Here is a 17,491-nt window from a genome sequence, read left to right on the forward strand (position 1 = left end):
CACTGAGCTTCGCTAACTTCTGGTTTGGTCACAGCTCACTCGGGTCTTTGTTTCTGACAGTTGCCAGCACACAGCCAACCCTGCCTCAGCCTGCCTCAGAGTCAGTGCCCCCAGGAGGCACCATCAAACTCTCCTGCACCATGAGTAGTGGAATGAACATTAGTGGCTAATACATTCGGTGGTTTCAGCAAACAGCTGGGAACCCTCCGAGATATCTGCTATATTACAAAGATGAATCTAGCAAGCACCAGGGCTCTGGGGTCCCTGCTCAGTTCTCTGCTTCCAAAGACACCTCCAGCAACATTTGCTATTTAACCATCACTGGGATCCAAGCAGAGGATGATGCTGATTATTGCTGTGGTACATGGCACAACAATGCTTTACACAGTGATACGTTGAGACAGGGAACTGAGACAAAAACCTTCTGCACCCTAGGACCCCTGGAGTCTAAACCACAGAAACCCCAAGAGAGGCCATCACCGAGAACAGAAATACACACTAAAGAAGCAGATTGTGAACCCTTTTGGAAGTTCCTTGTAGAATTGGTATCCTCTGCCTGCATTCCACCAGGTGCAAGCTAACACGATGTGCTGTTGTAAATTAGCATGATCTGTGTTTAACGGGAAATCCTGTGGAGCGAAGCCCTGGCAGACAGTGATGTCTTACATAGATTCCTTCATAGTGCCAGTGTTTGTGCACTGTGACTAAAGTCATTACAAGCAAAGAAGCTGTGAGCAGAATCACTGATGCTGAGAAACAGATGAGCATTTAGAGAGACTAGCAGGGGATGCAGACAAGGCTCCTTACATATCCGAGGCCCGATGCACCAGTCAGTTGTCTGTGCACAACTCTCATGAAAGTCACTGGGACTGCAGCGCTGCAAGCATGCAACTGACATGGGAACTTTAGTGAGCCATTGTATGGAGAAGAGAGACAGATAATGACCACCAGAGGGCAGCATAGGAGAAGGCCCAATAACGTTACCGACAATCTTGTCCAATGTGAGGCACAAGGGAAGAAGTCTTTAGAGTTATAAAATCATGATTTGTTTTGTAGTGTGATTTGTTCTTAATGAACTTTTTTCAATAGTGCCAAGTAAATCCCTGACCAGAAATTTGAGGCGATTTATTCAGAGCAATGGGATAAGGGTGTTTTTATGTAACAAAATAAATACTTACTGTAATGTGCAAGTTGCACTAATTAATTTCCATGGGAACAGCTGTTCAATAGGCAGCACTAGTAATGTTTTAGTAAGTTTCCTAGCATGGGACCCAGTTTAGAGGCTGCCTTGGTGCTGTTCCAGCCCATTTGGATCTTCTCTCTTGAAACATGTACAGAATTGTGAGCCTACGGCCAGATGCGTCAGTGGAAAGAGCTGTCTGCTTCCTCTCTGAGTGGAGAGGGAAAAGGATGGCTATAGAGAGCCTCATTTCCATACGTGACATACCCACAATTCCCCCTGTCACATTTGGAAATCTCAGTGGACAAGTCACTGAACTGATGGAAACAGAACTGGAAATAGAACCATTAAAATGAGTCTGACACATGTAGTTCACACACTAATATGCACTTAATAAATTAGGCCTCATTTTGGCAAAGCATTTAAGCACCTGTTTAATTTTAAGCAGGGGGTTAAAGTTGTGTGTGTAAGTGCTGTAGTGGAAGGGGGCCCTACCCATCAGTTTGTATGCTGCACACGTACATAGTGCTTAGTGCTGTAAGGCACCTACATGGCTGATCGGGGATTAAAGAGTTGTTCTTAACCTGGTCTCTTGGCATTTTCTTTCAGTAAACTTCTGGCCACAAATCAATGTGTCACCTGATTAACTCATCACACCAGGGCCCTGCATGGTGGTTTTGTTACTGCGGGGGGCACTGCTGTGTCCCGTACTGATGTAGACCTTTAGCATTAAGCTCTGTGACCCCTCTCACAACACCAGGAGTTGAGGCGTTACCCAAAGGGGACCCTGGTGATGGGTGTGAGTGGGTCAGGTCTGCAGTCAGGATCCCAGGGCCCATCAGCACATCGGGCTGCACTGGGGGTGCTGGTGGTGCTTCAGGGTACGGCGTGGGATTGTGGCATAGTAGCGCCACCCATCAGGGCTCATTTGCATATTGGGCAGCCCCACCTCTGTCCGCAGGGCTCTAAAGGCTGCTGTAGAATTGCACAAAGTCAGGGGTTGGACTGGGGTGCAAAGCCACAGAAACCCAAGTACAATGTCGGGGTTCTCCGTTCCACCTTCCGTCACCTCCCTGCACCATGGGCCTGGCTTCTCTAACGCTCTGTCTCCTGTGGCTTTCCCTAGCAGGTAATTCCTCTCGCAACTCAACGGGCACATGAAGTACAGTCTGAATTCAGCTTTGGTCACTGCTAACTTGTGTCTTGGTTTCTGACAGTGCCCAACACAAAGGCTGTATTGACCCAGATGGCCTCAGTGTCAGTGTCTGGAGGAAACTCTGCTAAACTGTCCTGCACCTTGAGCGCTGGCACCAGCATCAGTAGTGCCCACGTGAGCTGGCTGCAGCAGAAATCAGGGAACCCTCCCAGATACCTGCTCTATTGTAAAGATGAATCCAGCGAAGGGCTGGCCTCGGGGGCCTCCAACCGGTTCTCGGCTACCAAAGAGGCCTCCACTAACACCTGTTATTTAGCCATCTCTGCAGTCGAAGCAGAGGATGAGGCCAGTTATTACTGTCTAACATCGAGTAGTGGCGAGTAACACTGCACTGCAGCTTGACGGGGAACTGAGACCAAAACCCCATCCCGGTCGCCAAGGCATCACACACACAACTGCCTCCACGCTTCCCTCGTGCCTCCAGGGCACTTGCTTTCTAGCATCTCAGAGCTCATTGGCTTGGAGGATAAATGGTGGAATCTCCATTGATGGAGACAAATTCTGCAGCTCAGGGGAATCTGGTTTCATGGGGCAGACTCCCGGGAGCCCGCTGGGAGAAGGGCCATGTGTTTCCCAATACAGCTCGCTGTGCATAAGGTCACAGGCTATCTGAGAACAACGCTGTATCCACAGCGGTCAGTGGCTCTTCACTGGCCAATAACACGAGGCTGGGCATGGAAATCCTGTAAGGTAGATCACCCTCTCGGGTCCACAGAGGATTGAAAGCAGGTGTTCAATGCTGCCTTCGCAGACCTGCTGGGGTCAAGCACCCCTCCCCCTGCCTGATCAGTAGGAGACCCCTCTGCCCCCACCCGAGTGGTAGGCTATCAGCCCCCTACTCCACAACCCACGTCTGGGCTGTAACATGTGTCTCAGGTAGGGCGCCCAAATTCAGAAGCCACTTTCGAAAATAAGCTCAGGAATGAAGCTTTGGGTGGGGAACTCTGTGCTGACTGCTGGCCTGTTGGGAGCTGCTTGCCCTGGAGGAGTTTTGCTGTCTGCTCTCATTACAAGGGAGCACTGAGGCAGGATCCCTGTGTGTGAGCCCTGGGGCTGGGGGAGGGGGTCCAGACACAGCAGTGAATTGCTGAGTGCCGGTGGCCTGCTGCACAGCAGGTTACTACTGGCACAGGACCCAGGAGGGGGGATGAACTCGGGGGCAATGGTAGCCATGTGCGTGGGATCCCATAGACCCGGGTTGTCAGAGCGGTCTGAGGGCCGGGGCTGGGAGAGGCAGTGCTGGACTCTGACATGGCTGCTGGGCTGGTGCACCCTGCATCTGGCTGTGTGTGTGGGCAACCTGACTGTTATGCGAACGCCAGGGCCCAGTCGAGTCTTAACCAACCGCTGGTTTCTACATAACTGAGTCACAGCAAATTGCAATATAATGTACAAATGCAGTTTGGACACTGCGATTAATAAATCTCCCGGCTCGCAGTTGCCCAAGACTTGAAGTGTCGGAAGTACGCAGGCAAAGGGAACGGGTCCCGGTGCCGTTGCTATGGGATGGTGCTGTGGCCGCTATGATTCTCCAGGGATTTTGACTTAGGTTGAGAGTCACACAAGAGCAGCGTGAAACACGGGAGTGGTGGTAAGAGACTGGCTTTGTTTCCAAGCCTCAGTCACCTCCCCGGGCCGAAGACTGAACACTTCTGTCTGTCACGTGACAGGGTCAGTGCCCACTGACTCTGGGGGCTGCCGTTACAAGACATATGAAAGGAGTCTGGTGACTTGAGGGCCCTCTGAAATCCCCTCTGACTCAGGATTGCCAGTAGGGTTCCAGGAGCAACCAGGAGTTCCCTGGTTCTCCCCCATGATTCGTGGGCCTTGCTCTGTGGCAATGGGTGCTGAAATCCCCCTCAGAAGAGCTAAGTCAGCCCAGGAGCCGCTACGGGTCCTGCCAGCCACTGGCTCGGTTAAAGATCAGCTAAGATGTCAGATGAAACACAGGCTCCCCACCCTCCTCGACCCCACTCACCGCGTCAGAAACGGCCCTCTACTGCTTCAAGGCGACGTGCTCTGTGTCTGATTCTCCCGGAGGATCTCAGAGACCCGGGGCTTATTCGGAGGCTGGGGCTTGCAGCCAGGCCTGGGTTCGTTCCCTTGCCGAGCTGCCTCAGCCTGGCCACTCAGAATATTGGGATGCTGCTCTAACTGCCTGGCCCTTGAGGTCTGACTGACACCTAGAGTTTCCTTGACTCTGCCTCGTATAATAATTTCAGGCCACACTGACCCTGCCGTGGTCTGCAGGGCTCATTTACATAGTGGGTTGCCCCTGCCCCACAGCTACAGGCTCTAAAGCAGCCACCAGGGGGGTTACGAAGTCAGCACTAGGCTGCAAACCAGCAGAAGCCCAGCTACTGAGTCGGGCTCTTTCTCTTCTCTCTCCATCCCCTCCTGGCGCCATGGCCCAATTTGCTCTGGCTCTCTGCCTCCTGGGGCTTTCCCTGGCAGGTGATTATGCTAGGAATTCAGAGGACGCACACCGAGTACAGCATGAATTTGGCTGTGGTCACTTCTAACATGTCTGTTTGTTTCTCACAGCTGCTGGTGGCCTATTTACTCAGCCGGCCTCCGAGACTGTGTCCCCAGGAGACACTGTCAGACTCTCCTGCACCATGAGCCGTGGGACCAGCATCAGTGGCTACTACATAAGCTGGCTGCAGCAGAGAGCAGGGAACCCACCGAGATACCTGCTCTATTACAAAGACGAATCTGCCAACGGGCTGGGGTCTGGGGTCTCTGACCGATTCTCAGCTTCCAAAGACGCCTCCACTAACACCTGCCATTTAATCATCACCGGGGCCCGAGCAGAGGACGAGGCGGATTATTACTGTCTCACATTGAGTGCTGCCGTGGCTCACAGTGCGACAGGCAGATAGGGAACTGAGACTGAATCCTCTGAGCACCATGGGTCCTTACTGGGCTCGTCCCTGAGTGTGAGAACCCTCAGCTTCCTCTCAGGAAGGCAGCAGAGGCCGGATTTGCCCATGGGCATCAGGTGCAGTGTGGTACACTGTGGTGAGGGAGCTTCATGGGCCTTTGCCTCCACGAGATCTGCAGAAAGGCCTCCTGGCAGGTTCTGCCTTGATTTCACCCCTGCAGTGCCCTGGAGCACAGCGCTGAGGAAGGGCTGGTCTGTTTTTCCAATAATGCAGCAGCAGGGAGAAGTGGAGCCGAAGGAGCCCCTGGTGATGGTGCCAAGTGCAGCCCCCAAAAGATTGGCCCCTGCCCTTGCAATGAAAGGGTCCCTGATCACAAAGTCACCGTACCTGCAAAGAGGATAATGCCACGGAGTGAGGAAATCTGGTCTCTCCCCTCCTGAGAAGGAGACAAAGGAGAATGAAAAGAGAGAGGTAGGCGACAGACGGCCAGGTGGACAGCATGAGTGTGTGTGATGGGCCATGCCAGTGCAGTGTCGGAACATTACAGCCAAACAGAGGCAGAAATCAATGTCTGCCCCATTCCAGAGCATGAGAACAATCGCCCAGGTCTTACTCCCCAAGTCCCAAAGCTTCTATTACATTACCCACACGCTGAGTCCCAGCGCAGTACCTACTCCCTCCCTAGAGGGCAACAGAGCTCTGAAATGCCAACAAATGGAAGATGACTGCTATGGACTGGTCCCTGTGTGCTGTGGAATGGGACCCCTGTGAGGCTTGAGGGAGAGCAAAGATCTTGGTTCTTGGTGGATGGAGTGAAAACAATGTTAACAGCTTTGCTAAAAGGAATAAGGGCTGTTCCTGCTCAGTGGGGCGGGCAGGCCTGTGAGCAATGGAGGCCTGTGGTTACGTCCCTAGCCCAGCTGCTCACTGCTCAGCAATCACAGAGCCCCAGCGGCTGCGATGGGAGAACCCGAAAGCAGCTTGGTGTGGAAAAAACGTTGGGCTGTTCAGAGACTTACTCAAACATCAGGAGCAGTCGAAGGTTCCCCTCCTGTAGCCCTCAGACATCCCCGCTCTGGGGGGTTGATCCTTTGCTTCTCTGTGAGTTTGTTTGTGGTGGTGGTTAAATGGTAGAAGGAAATCCCTATCCTGGAGCAGGGACTGAGCTCATTTAATCTAGATTCCACATGCCCTGTCAGTGGGGATGAATCTGCCCTTGCTGAGCCCCCATAGGGGGCTGGCAGGGAGAAGGTTCTGTGGCAGTTGGGTGTGTGAGCAGGGGGCCAGTGAGGCAGGGAGTTGGGGGCCGCTAAGGTTGGGGGAGTATGTCATGCTATAGTACAAATCATCATCAGTAAAGACTTATCATTTCGGTATACAGTGATTCTCATTTCAGCCAGTAATTAGCATTCATGGGTGGCATTAGATTCCGAAATCAAGACAGGCATGGAGGGGAATATCCTGCATTTCCACTGTAAACCGGTTCTGTGATCTGCGGAAATGAAAAGCACGTCCGCTATCTTTGTGTTTCATATTCTTTGTGCGGTGCAATGGAGAAGCAGGCAGGATGCGGGGAATAAGGGCGATTCAGATGGGTGACTATTTAAATGATCCACTACTTCAGGCCAATAAAGTGACTCCATTGAGCCCTCCCATCTCATGTGCATTAACAAGCCCATGGAAGTGTGGCAGTTTGAAGCCAGGGGAACAATATAGACATTCTTTGTGGGTTGTTATAGGACTGGATTAAATACCCTTTCAGCTGCACAGGTCAGGTGCACATAAATCCTCTTGGAATTGACCAGGGCAGGCGGGGTGGAGGGTCAGAAATCTCTTTCTGTGGGGTGCAGTCTAGCAGATTGGTGGGTAGCACAAGGTGATAACTGCTGGTAATAAATGGTGAGAGCAGCAGTAATGAACACTGAATAACTTCAAGGACCCCACGACACCAGTAAGAAGCAGATAAGGTGGCCCAGAATCATTGCAAACAGGAAGTTCATCAACAGCAACATAACTTTCCTCCCAAACCCCTGTGTTGCCTGATGCCCCCTATGTATGGAGCTTTCCCAGGAAGATGAAGTTCTGTCTTACAGACAAGCCAGCTGTGTGAGGAGGGGGTTGAATCCAGCCAGGAATGGGCATGAAGGTCAGATGTTTGTACCCCCAAGCTGTCTTCCGTACAGAGCCTGATCTCTCAGCAGATCCCCCACACTGCAAAGTGACCAGTGCACTCGTGCTGTTGTCTGTGAGATTTCACTCAGGATGAGAGATGCCTGCAGCCCAAACCCCAGCTGGGTGCACCAGCCTCCCCTTGGCTAGAAGGCTGGGCCTGCACCCTTGGCCAGCAATGGAGCCTGATGGAAAGGGATGCTAATGCAGCTGTTTTCCGCAGCTGCCTCTCAGGAGCACTGTTCTGCTGTTTCCTGTCGGGGTCTGAGAGCTAAAGGCTTTTTCTCTCCCCTCAATGGCCCCCTCTCCTCCTCCTGCTGTGCTGGATGCTGTCTTGGCCAGTGCCAGGAGGAGGCTGGTGAGGAGGTTTTGTGACTACGGATGGGTTGTGGGTGAGTCAGGACATGCGGGAGAAAGAGCAGCCAGTACTTCAGCATGGGGACATGGAGCTGGAAGAGGGGCTGCCACCTGACGCACCAGGCATAGATGTGTGCCGGGGTCTCCCTCGCGCTGCACAAAGGACAGTTGTCGGGCGAGTTGGGAACTGCGCCAGGTACACAGCCAGGCTCGTGGCTCCGCGAAGGAGCTGCCAGCTGATCTCCCTGGCGGGCTGTGAAACCAGAGTAGAGGAAGGGCTAGCCCACCAGGGCTCCTCGCCCTCCTCAGGTGGCAGCAGGTGCTACTTGGTGTCGGGGCACGACACAAGGGTGAGGAGGACTCTGCCCTTCTCCAGTGGGCTGCGGTGCCTTCAGCAGCCAGTGAGCAGGGAGCTGATTTGCATGAAGGGGCCGTTCTCCAGCGCTGGGGGTTTAAGAGAGAATCGGAGGGTTCCTGCCAGAGACCCGTTTGCCTCAGGAAGCCGAGCTCGTCTGGATCCACCATGGCCTGGGCCCCTCTGCTCCTCACGCTGCTCACTTACTGCTCGGGTAGGGAAGAAAGATGCACTTGCCTCTCTCTGCTCTGAGATGCTGGCAGCGGCTCAGCCCCTCTCACCAGTTTCACACAGGCAGAGCCACATTTCAGTTCTTTTCTATCTCGTTCCAGGTTCCAGCTCGCAGCCTGTGCTGACTCAGACGCCCTCGGTGTCCGTGTCCCCCAGAGAGAATGTGAGACTGGCCTGCACCATGCCCTCAGGGTACAGCATCGGCAGCTACAGGGTGCAATGGTACCAGCAGAAGTCGGGCAGCGCCCCACGGTTTGTGTACCACTATTACACGAGCAGTGACCAGGGCAGGGGCACAGGGATCCCAGCGCGATTCACCGTCTCCCCTGACTCCTCCAGCAACCGCTGGAATTTAGTCATCGCTGGGGTCCAGGCAGAGGATGATGCTGATTATTACTGTGCTGCATGGGATGATGGAAGTAAGGCTCATCACAGTGACACAGGGAGAGAGAGAACTGAGACCAAAACTCTCCACCCAGCCTGTCCGCCTGTGCCCACGTGAGGGCCAGACCATGAGCTCCCTAGAGACACCGTCACAGACAATAGAGAGAGAGACAAGCTGACAAACACAGAGAGACGCCTTGGATCATTCCTTGGGGAGTCACTGTCCCCTGCACCCAGGCACTGTCTGCCGGCCCTGGCCTGGGGCCTGCTTCACGTTGATCTCCACATCGCCCCCCTTCTCTTGCAAACCCTGCTGAGTGAGGGGCAGGTAGATGGTGACCCAGGTTGGTGTGAAGTGCTGGGGCTGTGTGAGCTGTAACTCAGGTCTTCACAGAAAGCATATCTGAGAGTGCAGTCAGTGAGTGGGGGAAGGGAATCTTTCACATGTGGCTACAATCTAGTGCACTGGCAGGTGCTATGAAATGATAGCTAACTCATTGGAAATCACCACAAGGACCCACGAGCCATGGAGAAGCCAATTTAAAAATGCCCCTACACCTCAGCAATCTCCTCCCATAGCCTCCCAGAAACCTGGTGCCCTGTCTATACAGCTCTCCCCGCATTCCCAGTGTTCTGTGTTACGGAACTTGTTATAACTATAATCCAAGCTTCGGCAAGTATGCAAAGGACATTTTAATACTATTATTAATGAATGTCTTGTTATTTTAAATAAGAACATAAGGTCCTTGAGCCCAGTATCCTGTCTTCTGACAGTGGCCGATCCCAGAAGCTTAACGGGAAATGAACAGAACAGGACAAATATCAAGTGGTCTCTCCCCATCACCCAGTTTCAGCTTCTGGCAGTCAGAGGTTTAGGAGAACCCAGAGCACGGGATGGCATCCCTGACTGTCTTAGCTAATAGGCATTGATGGACCTAGCCTCCAGGAACTGATCTAATTTCTTGTTTGAACCCAATTATCCTTTTGGCCTTCACAATATCCCCTGGTAATGAGTTCCACAGGTTGACTGTGCGTTATATGAAGAAGTACTTCCTTGTGTTTGTCTGAAACCTGCTGCCTATTAATTTCTTTGGGTGACTCCTGGTTGTTGTGTTATGTGAAGGGGTAAAAAACATTTCCTTATTCCCTTTCTCCCCATCATTCCTGATTGTATTGATCCCTATCATACCACCCCTTAGTCATCTTCTTTTGTAAGCTGAAAAGTCCCAGTCTCCTTCCGGAAGCTGTTCCACACCCCGAAGCATTTTTTGTTGCCTTTCTCTGCACCTTGTCCAACTCTGATGTAGGTTTTTCTAGATGGAGTGAAGTAGTTATACCAACATAAATTGGAACTGTAGACCAAGCCTAAATCCGGCATGATCCATCTCATCCAGCAAACCTGCCAGCAGTGAAGGGCTCAATATCCCTAAAGTACCGACAGCAAGAGACTGAGAGACAATAATTGCAGCCAAGGGCTCTTTTAAAATTCTGGAAATAGCTAAAGATCCAAGGCAGCAGGGATGAGGGGAGAGGAGTCTTGGCCTTGTCTGTGTTTGGGGTGGGCAGGGGCAGCCTCAATCCAGATCCAGCCATGAGGAATTCTGTGTAAATCCACTATATTCATGGTATGATTGGGAAGCACAAACCCTTTGGACCTATGGAGACCGTCATTTCCTTATGACAGTTTTAACCCCCATCTTCAAAGCCAGAGGAGGTTTCAACATGAGCACTTCGCTGGACAGCTCCCCTCTCCCCTCATCCCTTCAATGTGAGCCCCAAGGCCTTTTCCTCCCGAACGCGGATGGGAAGATGCTGGAGCAGAAAGCGGAATCCAGGACAGTGATTTGTATCCTGGCCTCCCTAGAGGTGTCTGTAGAGCACAATACACCAAGAAAGCTCGCTGCTGGGGAGAGCTGGCTGAGCAGAGGGGGATTTGTCTGGGGTAACAAACATGTAGGGGGAGGAGAGAACTGGAGCTGGAAGGGACAGAGGCTCGAGTGGGAGGCTGAGAGAGCTCGGGGATGTTGTCCTTTATGTTTCCTTCATACTGCACCATACACTTGGATCAGCCGCTTTCCCATTTGTGTTCACCAAGCAGCTTCCTTCTCCTTCATACGGCTGCCAACGACCCACAGGTTCAATGAAAAATTCCAGCCGTAAAACCCACCCAGCCCTGTGTGTTTGTCCTGTTTCACCTTTGCTCTCTTGCACTGCCTCAAGCCTCCAGGCTGCAGCCCGTTTGGGGCAGGGCTGTGTTCTTTGTTTGATAGATATCACTGTTCTCTGACGTCAGGTACCCCAGCAGCACTGTGTGAACAAAACTAATAATCCTTTAGTATGTATATAATTATGTTTCCTGCCTGCCCTTTCTTTGCCCATGCCCCATGATTTTCTGCTGAAACAAAACATGAAAAGGGCCACTTTTCCCTGTGAGGCCTTTGTTTGTGCACGTGCAAAGTATCACATGCCATCATTTGGACACATGTTTCTGAACACTGTCACTTAACACACACAAGTGATCGGATTTCCTCATGTATGTCCAAATATTATGAAAACTGGGTTTGCAAAGATCATGCACAAAACTAGCGAGGACACACAGAAACTGGACTGAGCCCACTTTAATCTGGCCATTAAGAAAACAAAATCAGAAGAAGCACATTATCGAATTTGTATCCAATACTAAGCGCAAGGCAGCAGGAACTAAGTCAGTTACATCTCAACAGCTGGACTGTCCCGGGGGAACCTCTGTGGTATGAGGAATGTAAACTTGTGCGTGCCGATCAATGCACAAATGGACCAGGTGCACAGACAGGAAAGTGCAGTGAAGAAGAGAAAGACAATACTGCTTCCGATCACTAGATGGGGCGATGGTATTAGTCTGGTGGCCAAGACCTCAAAAACGAGTGATGAAGGAGAAGTGACGAAATTCTCTGTCGGAGCTGGAGGCTGGGCTTGGGCTCAACATGGGCTTTGTTGGGTTGGTTGGGGTTCCTTAGTGCACCCTAGGATTGGACTTTGGAAGACAAATCCATAGTTTTCCCCTTTCTCCCATGCAAATTCTCTTCCTGCTGGGAAAAGAAGGGCCAGCAGCAGAGTGATTACTGGGCAGGAGTAAGTCAAGTGTGCTAAATGCTGATGACCAGATGTCTCTGAGCAGTCGGCCAGGTCAGAGAGCACCACAGCTCATTTGCATTCTGGCTTACCCCAGCCTGCCCCCCAGGGTGCATTTGCATGTGGCCTGCCCCTTAGGGCTCCAAAAGCTGCTACGGGATTTCATAAAGGCAGGAACCACTTGAACCCCAAGGACAGAGTTGGCGCCTTCTCTCCCTCTGTCCATCTCCTCCCTGCACCATGGCCCTGTGTGCTCTGCCTCTCTGTCTCCTGGGGCTGTTCCTGGCAGGTAATTCCCGACCAGGATGACTTTTAGGGAGCTGGTAAATGAGCTAATTAGGGGTTTAGCACAAGCCGTGCAGCACTAACAGATCTGAGTTTTGTCTCTGGCAGGTTCTTGTGCCCAGCACGTGGTGACGCAGCCGCCCTCAGAGTCAGCGTCTCCGGGGCAGACAGTGAAACTCTCGTGCAGTGTCAGTGGAGGATACAGCATCAGTAGCAATGGAGTGAGGTGGTACCAACAGACCGCTGGGAATCCTCCCAGATACCTGCTCTATTATTACAGTGATTCTAGCACAGGCAGGGGCTCTGGGGTCCCGGACCGGTTCTCTGGCTCTGCCTCCGGCAGCGTTGGCTACTTAACCATCTCTGGGCTCCAAGCCGAGGATGACGCTGATTATTACTGTCTGACTTGGGACAGCAGCGCTAAGATGCTCACAGTGGTGTAATCAGAGAGGGAACCAAGACAAAAACCTTTCACATTTCACTGGCCAACCCCGAGCGAGACTCTGAGGAAGAGCTTTGAGGCTAGTGGGGCAGAGCTGTGCCCAGAGAGAGGCTTCCTTGGCCGTGTTGTACCCGGCCTTTGTTTAAGAGATTGGTTATCCCTCACACTAGATCCCTCTCCTCCTAGACTGATCTCCTGGCACTGCATGGGGAGCGGGGGCTGCCTGCAGATTGGGAGCTCTGGGATCCTTTGCACAGAGGGGCTGTTCTAGCATCCAGGGCAGGCTGAGGACTGAGGATTTCCTCATGTATGTCCAAATATTATGAAAACTGGGTTTGCAAAGATCATGCACAAAACTAGTGAGTACACACAGAAACTGGACTGAGCCCACTTTAATCTGGCCATTAAGAAAACAAAATCAGAAGAAGCACTTTATCGAATTTGTATCCAATACTAAGCACAAGGCAGCAGGAACTAAGTCAGTTATATTTCAACAGCTGGACTCTCCCTGGGGAACCTCTGTGGTATGAGGAATGTAAACTTGTGCATGCCGATCAATGCACAAACGGACCAGGTGCACAGACAGGAAAGTGCAGTGAAGAAGGGGAAGACAATACTGCTTCCGATCACTAGATGGGGCGCTTGTATTAGTCTGGTGGCCAAGACCTCAAAAACGAGTGATGAAGGAGAAGTGATGAAATTCTCTGTCGGAGCTGGAGGCTGGGCTTGGGCTCAACATGGGCTTTGTTGGGTTGGTTGGGGTTCCTTAGTGCACTCTAGGGTTGGGCTTTGGAAGACAAATCCATAGTTTTCCTCTTTCTTCCATGCAAATTCTCTTCCTGCTGGGAAAAGAAGGGCCAGCAGCAGAGTGATTAATGGGCAGAAAAATTCAAGTGTGCTAAATACTGATGACCAGATGTCTCTGAGCAGCACATTCCGTTAAGCTGTAGAAATCGATTTCTTTGCAAAGAAACAATTTGTAACAGTGAAAAATAAGCAAAACAAGCTTCCGAAAGTGGCTAAGAAGAGGTCTGCTATTGTTACAAATCTCAATTCCATGAGAAAGCAAAGGAGTGAGATCACAACATGAAAGAAGTCTACAGCGATCTAGGCCCAGGTGAGACCTCCAAAGAGCATGGGGGCAGCACCACTGGAGTTAGTGGGTGTTTTGCCATTGATTTGAGAGGACAAGGACGGGGCGTCTTTGCACCCAGCCAGAGCTGGGCAAAAGTAATTCATCATATTTCCCTGATTTCACCCCAAATGGTGGCCATTTGTATTGCAGGCAATTTCACATCCCCAAGTTTCTTTCTTTTAGGAGTATTTTTCAAAATGCTCCTTCCCACAGCCACATGGAAAGTGTGGATTTTCCATGGTGTCGCCCCCAATCCAAGTGTGCCGGAAACAATGAGCCCATTTCCCTAATAAATAGTGCTATTCATAACAACAATAACAACCCGACACATACAACATATAGAAACTGGGAGAGGGGTAAGAGCTTACTGCTGGGGAGAGCTGGCTGAGCAGAGGGGGATTTGGTAAGGGGCACCAAGGGCGTGGGGGGAGGAGGCAACTGGGGCTGGAAGGGAGGGAGGCTTGAGTGGGGCTGAGAGAGCACGGGGATGTTGTCCTTTATGTTTCCTTCATCCTGCACCTTACACTGGGATCAGCCAGTTTCTCAATTGTGTTCATCAAGCACCTTCCCTCTACTCCTTCAAACAGCTCCCAACAACCCACATGTTCAGTGAAAACTTCCAGCTGTAAAATCCACCCGGCCCTGTGTGTTTGTCCTGTTTCACCTTTGCTGTCTTGCACTGCCTCAAGCCTCCAGGCTGCAGCCTGTCTGGGACAGGGTTGTGTCAGTTGTTTGACATATTTAACTGTTGTCTGACATCAGCTAAGCCAGCATCACTATGTGAATAAAAAGTCATTATTATTTTAGGGCATATACAGTTATGTTTTCTGCCAGCCCTTCCTTTGCTCTTCTCCCACTATATCCTGCTGAAAGAAATCCCAACAGGGGCCACTTTTCCCAATGAGGCCATAATTTGTGAACGTGCAATGTATCATGCACCATCATTTGCAATCATTGTTTTTGAACACTATCCGATACACATACAAGTGACTGGATTTCCTCACGCATGTGCAAATACTGTGAAAACTGGGTTTGCAAAGATCATGCACAAAAGTAGTGAGCACACACCGAAACTGGACTGAGCCCACTTTAATCTGGCCATAAAAGAACAGAATCAGAAGCAGTTCTGTGATGCATGTTATCTAGTTTATATTCATGACTAAGCACAAGGCAGCAGGAACTAAGTCAGTTACATCCCAACAGCTGGACTCTTCGAGGGCAGCCTGAGGAATGTAAACTTGTGCATGCCAATCAATGCACAAATAGAGCAGGTTCACAAAATGGAAAGTGCAGTCAAGAAGGGGAAGCAAATACTGCTTGCACCCACTACATGGGGGCATTTTATGAGCCTTGTGGCCAAGACCTGAAAAGCTAGTTTGCGCTGAACGGTTATCTGGTGACTAAGGGAGAAATGATGAAAGTCTCGACATGGGCTTTCCTGGGTTGGTTGGGGTTCTTTAGTACACACCTGGGTTGGGCTTTGGAAGACAAATCCATAGTTTTCCCCTTTCTCCCATGCAAATCCTCTTCCTGCTGGGAAAAGAAGGGCCAGCAGCAGAGTGATTACTGGGCAGGAGTAAGTCAAGTGTGCTAAATGCTGATGACCAGATGTCTCTGAGCAGTCGGCCAGGTCAGAGAGCACCACAGCTCATTTGCATTCTGGCTTACCCCAGCCTGCCCCCCAGGGTGCATTTGCATGTGGCCTGCCCCTTAGGGCTCCAAAAGCTGCTACGGGATTTCATAAAGGCAGGAACCAGTTGAACCCCAAGGACAGAGTTGGTGCCTTCTCTCCCTCTGTCCATCTCCTCCCTGCACCATGGCCCTGTGCGCTCTGCCTCTCTGTCTCCTGGGGCTGTTCCTGGCAGGTAATTCCCGACCAGGATGACTTTTGGGGAGCTGGTAAATGAGCTAAGTGGGGGTTTAGCACAAGCCGTGCAGCACTAACAGATCTGAGTTTTGTCTTTGGCAGGTTCTTGTGCCCAGCACGTGGTGACGCAGCCGCCCTCAGTGTCAGCGTCTCCGGGGCAGACAGTGAAACTCTCGTGCAGTGTCAGTGGAGGATACAGCATCAGTAGCTATGGAATAGGCTGGTTCCAACAGACCGCTGGGAATCCTCCCAGATACCTGCTCTATTATTACAGTGATTCTAGCACAGGCAGGGGCTCTGGGATCCCGGACCGGTTCTCTGGCTCTGCCTCCGGCAGCGTTGGCTACTTAACCATCTCTGGGCTCCAAGCCGAGGATGACGCTGATTATTACTGTGCAGCTTGGGACAGCAGCGCTAAGATGCTCACAGTGGTGTAATCAGAGAGGGAACCAAGACAAAAACCTTTCACATTTCACTGGCCAACCCCGAGCGAGACTCTGAGGAAGAGCTTTGAGGCTAGTGGGGCAGAGCTGTGCCCAGAGAGAGGCTTCCTTGGCCGTGTTGTACCCGGCCTTTGTTTAAGGGATTGCTTTTCCCTCACACTAGATCCCCCTCCTCCTAGACTGATCTCCTGGCACTGCAATGGGAGCGGGGGCTGCCTGCAGACTGGGAGCTCTGGGATCCTTTGCACTGTTCTAGCGTCCAGGGCAGGCTGAGGACTGTCATGTTCTCTACAACCTCCCCATCTCCTACTGCACGGGCCACATGTTCACACCTCCACCCCCTGCACTGCTAGAAGTGACCCAGGCAGGTCTGAAGCTGATGCCTGCCACAGGAGAGCTGTGATATCACGTGTGTCCGTGGAGGTCTGGTGCCAGTCAGCCCATCACTGACAGGAAGGGTTTGGTAGCAGGGTTGCCAGGCATCTGGTCAGCGGTGCAGGGGGGCCCTGGGGCTAAGGCAGGCTCCCTGCCTGCCCTAGCTCTGTGCGGCTCCTGGAAGCAGCTACCAGTTTCTGGCAGCCCCTAAGTGCGTGGGTGGCCAGGGAGGCTCTTTGTGCTGCCCCCGCCCCTAGTGCCGGCTCCGCAGCTCCTGTTGCCCAGGAATCGTGACCATTGGGAGCTGCGGGGGCAGCGTGCGGAGCATCCCTGGCTACCCATGCGCCTAGGGGCTGCACTGCGGGGATCTGTTGGCTGCTTCCTGGGAGCCACGGTAATCTTGGAATCCTTACTATCCTGAGGGCCCAGAGGGGCCTGATCTGAGATGGCTGCTACTCTGTGTTCCTGTCTCCACCAGAAACTAAATCCAGCATAATCCATCTCATCCAAAGAATCTGTCAGCAGTGAAGGGCCCAATAGCCCTAAAGTACCGACAGCAGGAGACTCTGAGAGAAAAACTCCAACCCAGGACTCTTTAAAAAATCTGAAAATATCTAAAAAATCCAAGGGAGTGGAGACAACGGGAGAGGATTCTTGGCCATATCTGCGTGTGATACGGGGTGGTGGTGTCAGCCTGAGTTCAGATCCATCCCCGTAGAATTCTGTGTAAATCCATTCTATTAATGGTATTGTGGGGCAGCACAGACCCCCAGAACCCACTGGACCTGCATTTGTTTACATTACATTGAACCCCTACCTCCAAAGCCAGTAGAGGTTTCCACATGAGCACTTTGCTGGGCAGCTTCATTCGCCCCTCATCTCTTTAATGTGAGCCCCAAAGCCTTTTCCTCTGGGCAGGAGGAGGAACCAAGACAGGTAGATGACCTGGAACTCAGTGATTTGTATCCTGGCCTCCCTAGAGGTGGCTGCAGAGCACAATACACCGTCTCCCTGCTTCCCTAGCCCAGCCGTGGCAAAACAGGCCACCAGCCCAAC

The 17,491-nt window shown here is 51.8% G+C and overlaps 4 protein-coding genes and 1 gene segment (V, D, J or C); all 5 read left to right on the forward strand.

Moving 5' to 3' along the window:
• Positions 1 to 17,491, forward strand: part of LOC102937026 (immunoglobulin lambda-1 light chain) — a 537,592-nt gene that overhangs the window by 3,807 nt on the left and 516,294 nt on the right. The gene's annotated exons all lie outside the window — the stretch shown is intronic.
• LOC119563804 lies at positions 2,192 to 2,720 on the forward strand. The segment is given in 2 exon segments: positions 2,192 to 2,309; positions 2,398 to 2,720. Coding segments are annotated over 2 exon segments (372 nt in total).
• Positions 4,062 to 17,491, forward strand: part of LOC102941305 (immunoglobulin lambda variable 3-21) — a 550,568-nt gene continuing 537,138 nt past the window's right edge. For 2 of the 3 annotated variants that reach the window (XM_043529714.1, XM_043529717.1), the window contains exons 1-3: positions 4,062 to 4,067; positions 12,087 to 12,177; positions 12,282 to 12,600. In XM_043529714.1, the coding sequence (XP_043385649.1) occupies positions 12,129 to 12,177; positions 12,282 to 12,600 (368 nt within the window). In that variant the 5' untranslated portion in view covers positions 4,062 to 4,067; positions 12,087 to 12,128. Of the gene's footprint in view, positions 4,068 to 12,086; positions 12,178 to 12,281; positions 12,604 to 17,491 lie in introns of all 3 variants that reach the window. The other variant, XM_043529715.1, reaches the window with a different exon arrangement.
• On the forward strand, positions 8,288 to 8,895 carry LOC102939850 (immunoglobulin lambda variable 5-37). The gene is made up of 2 exons (XM_007057027.4): positions 8,288 to 8,376; positions 8,495 to 8,895. Exons 1-2 carry the CDS (start codon positions 8,331 to 8,333, stop codon positions 8,893 to 8,895), a joined length of 447 nt encoding a protein of 148 aa, XP_007057089.3. The 5' UTR covers positions 8,288 to 8,330.
• The window catches only part of LOC122461352 (immunoglobulin lambda-1 light chain-like), a 567,620-nt gene continuing 565,635 nt past the window's right edge, over positions 15,507 to 17,491 (forward strand). Inside the window, exons 1-2 of the mRNA XM_043529712.1 lie at positions 15,507 to 15,615; positions 15,720 to 16,038. Of these exons, the coding sequence (XP_043385647.1) occupies positions 15,567 to 15,615; positions 15,720 to 16,038 (368 nt within the window). The 5' untranslated portion in view covers positions 15,507 to 15,566. The remainder of the gene's footprint in view (positions 15,616 to 15,719; positions 16,039 to 17,491) is intronic.

The sequence above is a fragment of the Chelonia mydas genome, chromosome 15 (assembly GCF_015237465.2).
Source record: "Chelonia mydas isolate rCheMyd1 chromosome 15, rCheMyd1.pri.v2, whole genome shotgun sequence".
Classification (NCBI taxonomy): domain Eukaryota; kingdom Metazoa; phylum Chordata; order Testudines; family Cheloniidae; genus Chelonia; species Chelonia mydas.